At 44.9% G+C, this 10,000-nt stretch overlaps 1 protein-coding gene across 5 annotated transcripts in view; it reads right to left on the reverse strand.

The window, feature by feature from the left end:
* Window positions 1–10,000, reverse strand: part of gphna (gephyrin a) — a 70,664-nt gene that overhangs the window by 12,297 nt on the left and 48,367 nt on the right. For 2 of the 5 annotated variants that reach the window (XM_062522091.1, XM_062522088.1), the window contains 3 exons: window positions 9,664–9,738; window positions 6,598–6,640; window positions 5,176–5,313 (listed from right to left, as the gene is read on the reverse strand). In XM_062522091.1, the coding sequence (XP_062378075.1) occupies window positions 5,176–5,313; window positions 6,598–6,640; window positions 9,664–9,738 (256 nt within the window). Of the gene's footprint in view, window positions 1–1,037; window positions 1,188–5,175; window positions 5,314–6,597; window positions 6,641–9,663; window positions 9,739–10,000 lie in introns of all 5 variants that reach the window. The other 3 variants (XM_062522090.1, XM_062522089.1, XM_062522087.1) reach the window with 2 other exon arrangements.

A 10,000-nucleotide genomic window follows, 5' to 3' on the forward strand; every position in this document is an offset into this window, starting at 1 on the left:
ACGGATTTCAATGTTGGACTTCCTGCTTTCAATGATGTAAAAATCATCATTTTACATCATCGAAAGCAGGAAGTCCTCCTATTCATGGGTTTCATTGAAATCCGTATTTCTCCCATCTCAAGGCAAACTGAGGGAATGATGCACGACCATTCAAAAACATGACTGGTTTTCTAAAGATACCAAGCTTAATGCTAATCGGTGAAGTGTCCCTTTAATGATGGACGTCGTTTCACATGGCTATCACGGCGATCGGTTGTCAGCCTTTGCAATGTCAGCTTATGGAGGGCAATGCGTGAGGGTGGAGTAGGGACATGAGCGGTGGAGCGGTGAGTGGAGGTGGTGGAACATGAGCGAGAGGTTACGGCTTTCAGTAACTTAATCAAACACACATCGTATTGTGCATGAGAAAACATGGGAAAGTAAAGGAGAGGATGGACAGATGAGGCTCATGAGGAGTAGCGAAAAGCAGGATCTTTTCTGTCCCTCAAAATCCAGTAAAACTAGAAGTTTCCCCAAGGACATAATTACTGTTGTGCTCCTACTTGGTGTTACATATTCTGTTGTGCTTCTGCTTGGTTTGTCTCGTGATTGTCAGCAGTTTCAAAGGATACTTCTGTTTTATTAGGAACCAAAACAAATCCTTTGCCTTAGCCTCAGGTTTGGGGTCAGTTGTCCTGGTTTTCCAGTGAACAGTACATGTGGGCAGGATGATGATCTCCAGTCAGTAGCCATTGCTGTGGCACCAGGCTGCCAACGTCATCATCACCCGCGCCCCGTCCACAGCAGTGGCATGAGAGCAGCCGCGTCATGCAAACAGCAGATGCAGCAGCTACGGCAACGGCAGCAGCAGTGCAGCAGTCTCTTGCTCACTCTAGCGCCCTCTTGTGGCAGGAGGACTCCTTTTTTTCAGTCACACTCACAGACCAAAAAAAATAAGAGCCAGCTGCGTTCTGCTGCTCCCCCCCACACCTCCCCTCCCACCTCCCTCGCCCCCCCCTTTGGTTCTCCGTGCCACCCTGCCAGGCCGGGGCACTGACCTGTCTGATGCCAGGGGGACAGGGTGCCAGCGTCGGCGCCTCTCCTGTTAGACTTTGTCCCTTGTGGGCAGGCCAGTCCGGGCAGGGGCCACGCATCGGGCCCCGGAGGCTTACGCAGAGTGACGGGGGCCGAGTCTGAGACTTCAGGCCCTATGGCTCGCAACACGGGGAAGGGGGAAGGGAGAGGGGAGGGGATCGGAAGGGGAGGGGGGTTGAAGGGGGGGGGGGGGGCATTCATTATCCATCATGGGAACCCCCCCACACAAAGGAGTATATACACAAGACAAAACATCTCACACAAACAGACTATGCACCACGAGCACACCCAACACCACTACAATCTGCATGCATAAGGAAGGCAGACTGCTTCAGGTGACGACACCGTGTGAGACGTGGACGTATGTGAGCCCTGTCCCAGCAGCATATTCGGACAAAAGGAACAGCTGATGCAAACAACGTAAACAAACAAACAAACGATGAATAGAATGAACAAAAATAAACAGTGGTGGTGGACAACCTCAGCTCTTCTCAAAATCAGAAGAGTAAAAAAAAAAAAAACAACAACAAGCTAAAGAAGCAAGCAGAAGAAAGTGCCATCATGGTGCAGAGTGAGAGACAGGCTGAGAGTGAGGAAGCAATGTAGCTGGAATAGCATGGGAGAGAAGAGAAGAGAAGGGAAGACAAGACCACCCAGGCCTTCTTCTCCTCCAGGTCCATCATATCCTAGTTTTTAGGTCTGCCTTTTTTTTAGATGCATTTTGTTTTGATACATCTGAAAATTCAGCTCCTTACGTGACGTAAATATTATGTAACGATATGAGACAATTGCGTACGTATGGGAAAACACATACTGCTACGCAGCATTCGACATTCAGAGTCTTTCAGAGACTTTGATTACTTGCCACAAACCTGCTTCAGATGAACGAAAGTTCAATGCACATTGAGAATAAGTGTGGATCACGTATAGCAAGGCTAGTGAAGATGAATGTGGGTGGAAATGACAGCTCAGACATCTTTAACCTATTACATGGTTTCCACTGTGCTGTGCCACTGTAAAATATATGAGAAATGTGGCCACCAAACTTACTATGGTTGGATCTTTGGAAGTCAATATGTTAGTCTCACAATTAGTACTTCTGAATTTGCATTGATTGACAATGGCTGTGCTTTACTACATTCCTGCTTAAACATCTCCCTGACAGTTTTTCATAAATGCACAGAGGCCTCGAGGAACTCTAATTTAACAAGTTTAAAGTTACGTTTTCTGTGTTCTACGCCAATTACAAAATGCTAAACAATAAGTTCCTTCATCATAAATAATCAGCTACTGGTTTCAAGCAGCAAGTGTTTGATAATCAGTCTTCATTCCTGGGTGCAGGAGGTCCTCATAGGTGCATGCTTATTGAGGTTCGTCCTTGTTTGGTCCTTATGTAAGTGTGGGTTCAGCTGTTTCCATTAACTGAAACTAGCCATTGAACTGGAACAGACTCGGACTGTGTGTGCGTGTGTGTGTGTGTGTGTGTGTGTGTGTGTGTGTGTGTGTGTGTGTGTGTGTGTGTGTGTTGGGGGGCATATGGCCTGGAAGCTTCTGCATGAGTGGGTCACCCCACAACACGGAGGTGAGAAAAGCGCCCCTGGCGCACAGTGATGACCTCATGAGGGGTAGTTGTGAGTCTCCAGCATAGAGACACACCACAGCAGGATGAGATGAAGAGCTGACAGTACTAAAGGTGTGTGTATGCATGTGTGTTTGTGTGTGAGTGTGTGTGTGTGAGTTTCTGTATATGCTTTAGTGCTCACAAGCAAGAGTGTGCGAGTGCTAGTGTGCAAGACTTATCTGTGTATGTGTGGCCATTTGTGAACTCATAAACATGCATGAGTGTACACATGAATCTGTGTGGTCATGTGAATGCAGACCGTGACATTTGTGTGTAAGTGTGTGCACCATGTGTGTGTGTGTGTGTGTGTGTGTGTGTGTGTGTGTGTGTGTGTGTGTGTGTGTGCGTGTGACAGCAAGTAAACAGATAAATAAACATCACTTTGGTTGTGGTATGCAAACATGGCAGGGAGAGTAAAGACGAACAGAAGCGAAGGACGAACAGATAAAAAAACAGGAGGATGAAATGGAGAGCTTGTGCTTGTTGACATCTATTGGGAGACACATCACTTTACACTGGCCACAACCCTGCTTCATCTACAGCCTTTTGCACACACAGTCGGTCAGTGCCAATAGAGTCGCTGCTGTGCTGGTCAGATCCAATGCTACTGTAGGTCTTAAAGGCACAGTGTAAGAGTATGTAAGCTTGTACATACAGGGGACCTTCCATCTTACCTCAGAGCAGTCATCTGATGAGAGGGGCTTCAGGTGTTCAGCTGAAAGAGTGTGAGTGTGTGTGTGTGTGTGTGTGTGTCTGGTGTGGTGTATAAAACGGGATATTTTTCTACATGTGCATTCAAGAGTACAGACTAGGAGTATGTGTGTGCGCACACTGTATTGTAAATTTGAAGACTTGTAGAGTGTATTTCACATAGAGTATATAGTGGGTATACAGTAGGGTGGTCTCCAATTGTCATGCGCTTAACCCTATGAGCCCTAAGCTGTTTTAAGGGCATTTTCACTACCTCTAGTTAGAAGCATTTATCCTGGTCATTGTAAGTGCCATTCACACATGCTACATATTGTTTTTTTTCAGCACAGTCTAGGCTATCCAGATCTGCCACAATATCATGCATAAATACTTGCATTGATTTGATTTAGATTTTTAAATAATAAAAAGTTGAAAAGCGTACTATACAAATTCTTACATTTTGATGTGTATCTCACCACAGCAAGCTCACATCTCGACAAAACTTACATGGTTAGGTAGGCCTGACTGTCCTGAACACGGCAATATAAGAACCATGGTGGAGGTATACTTTGGGGCTGAGCAATTTACAGAAATATGTGGTGTGTGCCTTCCAGAAATAAATGGCAATTTTTATTTAGTGATGAAAAAATGACTTTTTGGCACTTTTTGCACTCCATATTTGTGACACTAGCTGATCTGACATGACTTGATTGCGGTAGCACACATGACGTGCACAGATGATGATTCTCTATAATATTTGTTTTACTGCATTGCAATGAACAAAGTAAAGGCAAAAAGTGTTTATTTGTTAAACAAATATGGATGCAATATGAGTCTTGAATTGGATACCATACAGGAGTGTGCTAGGATCTCAAAACCGTGTTATGAACGTGACTTGTCATAGAGAAACACATGATAACATTGGATTATGAACATAGGCTATTCCACACAAAAACACGAGGTAAGTGGAGCTAAATGAAGTTATTATTTTGCTGTCACTTCGTCTGTTTTATGGCCTAGAAGGTTGTATTTGGTATCTGTGGATAGCTCTAGCTCTCCTCTTTCATCTGACATGCGTGCCAAATCTTTTTGATCGCGATTTCACGAGGAAATCAAACGAGAGTAAAGGTAGCCAAAGCTATATGACATTATTATTTGTTTGTAACTTCGTCTGATTTTATCATACGAAATGATCGATGTATTTGGTATCAATGCAAAGCTCTGCTTCTCCTCTTTCATTTGATATGCGTGTCATGTCTGTGCGATGCGTGGTCCGCGAGTAATTTAAGCGAGAGTTCTGGATGCACCGGTGAACGCAGAGCAATATAGACTGTAAATATGATATACTTTGATTTAACTTCATCATTTTATTTTATTTTCATACTTGATCGTACAGACAAGTGTCTAGTATCGTTGGAAAGCCCCGGTTCTGCTCTTTCCTGCAATATACGTTTCATCTCGCTGTGACTAATAATAGCGGAGCAATGTAACAAAGAAAATGTGTGCGTTTTTTGACGCACTTTGCGTCCGTCGGGCTCATAGGGTTAACCCTTCAAATTGTGCCTTTATATGAGAAAATACAGCATGCCCATTTTTATGGCAGTAGTATAATAATTACTGGTAGCTTTAAACTTTTGATATGTTGATGATTGTCATAAAAGTACACGGTGACTGAGTGATTGTGTATGTATGTATGTGTGTGTGTGTGTGTGTGTGTGTGTGTGTGTGTGTGTGTGTGTGTGTGTGTGTGTGTGTGTATATTCGGTCATGCTCCTCCTCCTCTTCCTCACCTCTGTAGTTGATGATCTCAGTGCCAAGCACCGGGGTCATCTCGAGCACCGTGATGAAGGCCTTGTCCATGGAGGTGAGCGGGAAGGGGGACATGCGGTGGCGGCGCGCCACCTTGGTGATGTCCACCGCGCTGTGACCTGCGGACGAGCAAAAAAAAGGGGGGTGTCACGGTCAACAACGGCCGTCGCCAGGGCGACGCGTGGATCTCCTGTCTCTCCTTCCTGCTCTTTTATGTCCCTTAAGGCCTTTTTCAAAGTTTTATTACAGAAATAACCAGTAGTGGTGGTGGTGGGGAGGGGGGGACACATCAACACTAACAGTCCTGACAATGGAGTCGAGCCTGGAGCTAATCTGAATTATTGCTGACCAGGCATCCCTCGGCTAAGTAATAAATTATATCTGGCCTTTCGTCAGTCTGTGTCATCTTCTGAGGAGGCTCCAGGATATCTGAGCCAGAGGAAAGAAGCACAGTATCTTTGGTGTTACTTCAACACAATGCTAATGATAGAACTATACAATTCAGAATACAGAAATAATACTATACAATTCTTGGCATTTGAGTGACCTGATTAATTTTTTTTCCGTTGTCTATTTACATTATGTTGGTCCAGTTTCAGCGTGACCTTTAAAGACTGGGTACTCTGGGCAAAAGGGAAAGGTTACACCCTGATGAAGCACATTTCTGAAACATTATGTTATTAAAATGATGAGCCTGGAAGCCAGTCCAAATTGACCAGGGCGGGAAATTCGGTTTGAAATCGCTCCGTTGAGAAGTCTCTATGTCTGGGTAAGAGGTGTTCGGGCTTATCATTTATTTGTTTGCCAGATTTCATTTGATGAAGGACAGGTGAGCAAACAGGAAAGCGGCTATCCACGTCACCTGAGTGCGCTCGCGTTTATAACAAATCAGTGCTGCTGAAGAAGCGTGATGGTTAGATTCCGCTATCATGTCTGTTATTCAAAACATTAACAGTGCACTAACTTTAAAGGCAAACAGAAAAAAAAATATTAGGCATTTGACATCCTTAAAAAAAAATTTTTTTGGGGGAAGGGGAGAATTCGGGCTGGCTTCCAGGCTAGGTTGAAACACACCCCATAATCAAATCCAAATGCCGTGTTACCAAACTCAAATTTTTGATAAGAATCCGAGACTGGCTATTCTGCCAAGCTATTAAAATGTATACTGTAGAGTAATGTTGAGTGTGCAGCTATTCACTTTTTGCACATTCCAAAAGAGCCGAGCAGAGTGTTGTCCTCATCCTTAGCTACATGCAACTTTGTACCTAATTACTTGTGTTTTATGCTTGGAAAGCCGCACTGGGTTTGTTGGAATGTTGCCTTAAGGGAATGTTCAAGGCAACAGCTGACAACAGTAACATATATTTTGGGATAGTATGTGTGTGCGTATGGAAGTCACTTACTGGATCGCAATATGTTCTCTTTGCTGCTACAGCGAGATTGCACCTACAGGTAGAGAGAGAGAGAGAGAGAGAGAGAGAGAGAGACAGAATAAAAGAGAGAGAGAGAGAGAGAGAGAGAGAGAGAGAGAGACAGAAGAAAAGGAAGACAAGGGGAAAAAAACAAGAGATGGAGACTGAGTGAGACCAAAGGCAGCAGCTCAATCCTCTGCCCAGAGAGGATAACAGCATTCCACTGACTGGCAAAAACACAGAGTGGAATGCTCGGCACACACGCACACACACGCACACACACACAAACCGACAGACAACCAAATAGAGGAAGCGCCAGCGGAGTCTATGGGTCAGTACGTCACACCTGAACACCATCATCAACATCACCATCATCAACCTCATCATTATCATCATCATCATCATCACCATCATCATCATCAGACTACCTTACACCTGAGAAATGTAAGTCAAGCAGTTACTCAACTGCAGATGCCTAAAAATAGTCAACAATAATTAACATTAAATACATTACAAACATTTCATGTTTAACGTTAAAGTGTAATAATCTCTAACTGTACTTTCCTTCTGTTAAGTTGCCTATGGTAGACACACACACACACACACAGAGAGAATCTAGCAGTACAAGATGTGATGATGATGATAATGACTCTGTAACTACGAGTACTACCACTACCATCACTACAACTACTACAGCAAGTACTATTGATCTACTACTGATGAAGATAGATCACAGTAGGAGGGACGAAAGGAACCAACGCAACAAGAAAAGAGCATGGAGTCAAAACTCAACAGAACCGTTCAGCACAATGAGCTCCCCGTAGGTCAGGGATATTGGCAGCCAGGTGCACTGTTGCAAGCTGTACTTGGCAAGTGGGGTGACCGCCCCCCCCCCCCCCCCCACCACCTTTTTTTTTAAAACTCTGACTTATTCTTGCTAGGGGAAAAAAAATTACCCGTGTCTTACTCTCTCCCCGGTCACCTGTGATGCCAGCCGAGTAGCCCTGGCCTACGGGCCGAATGAAATATGCTCAAGTGTAATGTTGGGCAGTCGGGGGAAACCCTTCACACACTCTAAGGTCCGACAAGAACCAAAACCCAAACGGACAAGACTCGCAAGGACACATACAAAATGACAATGTGGTGGGAAAAGCAGATAGAGAAAGAGAGACATAGGGAGGGAGGGAGAGAGAGAGAGAGAGAGAAAGGGAAAGAGGGAGGGGAAGTCTGAAGAGTTAGACGAAGGAGAGTGTAGTAGGAGAAGGATGTGACACTGAGGCAACAGCATGGTCCATCTAGAGCTAGCACACTTTCAGCAGGCATCTGAAAGACACGGCATCTACTGTACAGACAGAGCATCGACTCAACCAAAAACCAAGAGAAGAGAGAGCAACCATAGAGCCAAAAAACGCAAAAAAAACATTGATACACTCCAGCACAGAGAAAAAATATATAAAAACAAAGAAACGACAAAACGAAGATGTGGAAACACGAGCGCTATAGACAACGTTACTACAATGAAGAAATGTGTTACGAATGACCACCTCAACAACAATAACTAAAAAGAAAATGAAAACAAAACAAATAAAAAAACATCGGAGCTAGTGTCGGAGGAATTCGCAAAGCGGTGTTTGCGGATGGGAGGCGGCTCCTTTGGGTTAGGGAGAGGTAGAAGGGGGTGGGTTGGGTTGGTCGGTGGGGAATAGTTACTCGCGAGTCGTAGGTCCTATGGCCCCGCCGATCATCTCGGAGGCCCGCCAACCTAGAGTGGAGCTTCGGCACGGACAAGAAACAACAGGGTTTTACGACAGACAGGGCAGAGTCAGCGCTCCCAGACACAACAAACAAACAAACAAACAAACAAACGGCTACAATAATAACAACAACAACAACACAAAGCAGTAGCAGCAGCAGCAAAACTGTCCTCAAGACGACTCGCACAACAACCCCAAGAATTTCACCTCAGCACCAAAAAAACAAGCCAAAACCATCACAGGGACTACGACTCAGCCAAGAACCGAAAAAAATCAGTATGGGGAACCAAGGAAGAGGTCGAAAGGAAGGATGACTTGTGTAAAAAACAGAAAGCTTTGCCATAGCCAGAGGTATATGGAGGGAAAGGAACTGTATGGTGCAGCACAAAGTGAATGACACTTGAGAGTCTGCGCAAACAGTCTCCAGTTTGGTAGATAACAAAGTGGATGCTAGCTAAAAACACATTTGTCCTTTTCTGACACAAAAATCAACGAAGGTCGGAAGAGCGGTAAGGTATATGTGCACGTGTGCTTGTGCATGTGTGAGTGCGCATGTGAGTATAAGTGTGAGAGAGAGAGAGAGAGAGAGAGAGAGAGAGAGAGAGAGAGAGAGAGAGAGAGAGAGAGAAAGAGAATAGCATAAGAAAGAAAGAAACAACTGAAAGGAGGAGATGGGAGGAGGTGGCCATGTGGATGGAAACGACAGAGGCTGCAAGACGAGGAAATGGAATGGTGTTTGAGCAGCAAATGGCGACTGACTAAACGGGTGGCCGATTAACTTTAAAGTCACTATGTGTGTGACAGCCACCTGACAAACAGAAGTCAGAAATCTGGAATAGGAAACATCAGTGGCGAAAACGTGAGTGTGTGAGCATGTGTGAAGGACTAATGCAATGAATGACTGAATAAATAAATGATAGGTGGTACCTTGTTATCGACCTCTCACCACACCACACAATCTCTAACGCTCACACACACACACACACACAAAAAGACATACACACACACACACACACACACACACACACACAACCACATCTGGCGAGGCTTAACCAATCAGAAGATGGCATGATGATGGCAGCTCCAGGTTGCTGGTGTAACGTAATGAACATGGCCAAGAACGATGGATGAAGGAGAAGAATGATCAAGCATGGTTATGTTTGTCTGTAGGAGTGTGTGTGTGTGTGTGTGTGTGTGTGTGTGTGTGTGTGTGTGTGTGTGCATGTGTGTGTGTGTGTGTGCATGTGTGTGTGTGCAAGCGATTGCCCAGCAGAATATAGCAGTAGAGATTGGGGCTGTTTACCTGGTCCAAGGTAGAGTACCTTGACTTGAGCGTGATGACCTCATCCATGTGTGGCCTGAACTCTCTCCGAGAGGCCTGGAGAAAGCCACAGGACAATAACTCACCTCTCACACACTCAGCTCGTGTACACGCGCACGCGCGCACACACACATACACGCACGCACACACACACACACACATATATACACACTCAGACGTGTGCATTTACACCAAACATACACACACATCTAAGGCTATACTCAGTCTAAATCAAAGGACAGAAACTAGTCACTTAAACCATGCAACGTCACACTCTCTCTCTATCTCTCACACACACACACACACGTGCCAAATTACG

Source organism: Sardina pilchardus, chromosome 20 (genome assembly GCF_963854185.1).
Source record: "Sardina pilchardus chromosome 20, fSarPil1.1, whole genome shotgun sequence".
Taxonomy (NCBI): Eukaryota; Metazoa; Chordata; class Actinopteri; order Clupeiformes; family Clupeidae; genus Sardina; species Sardina pilchardus.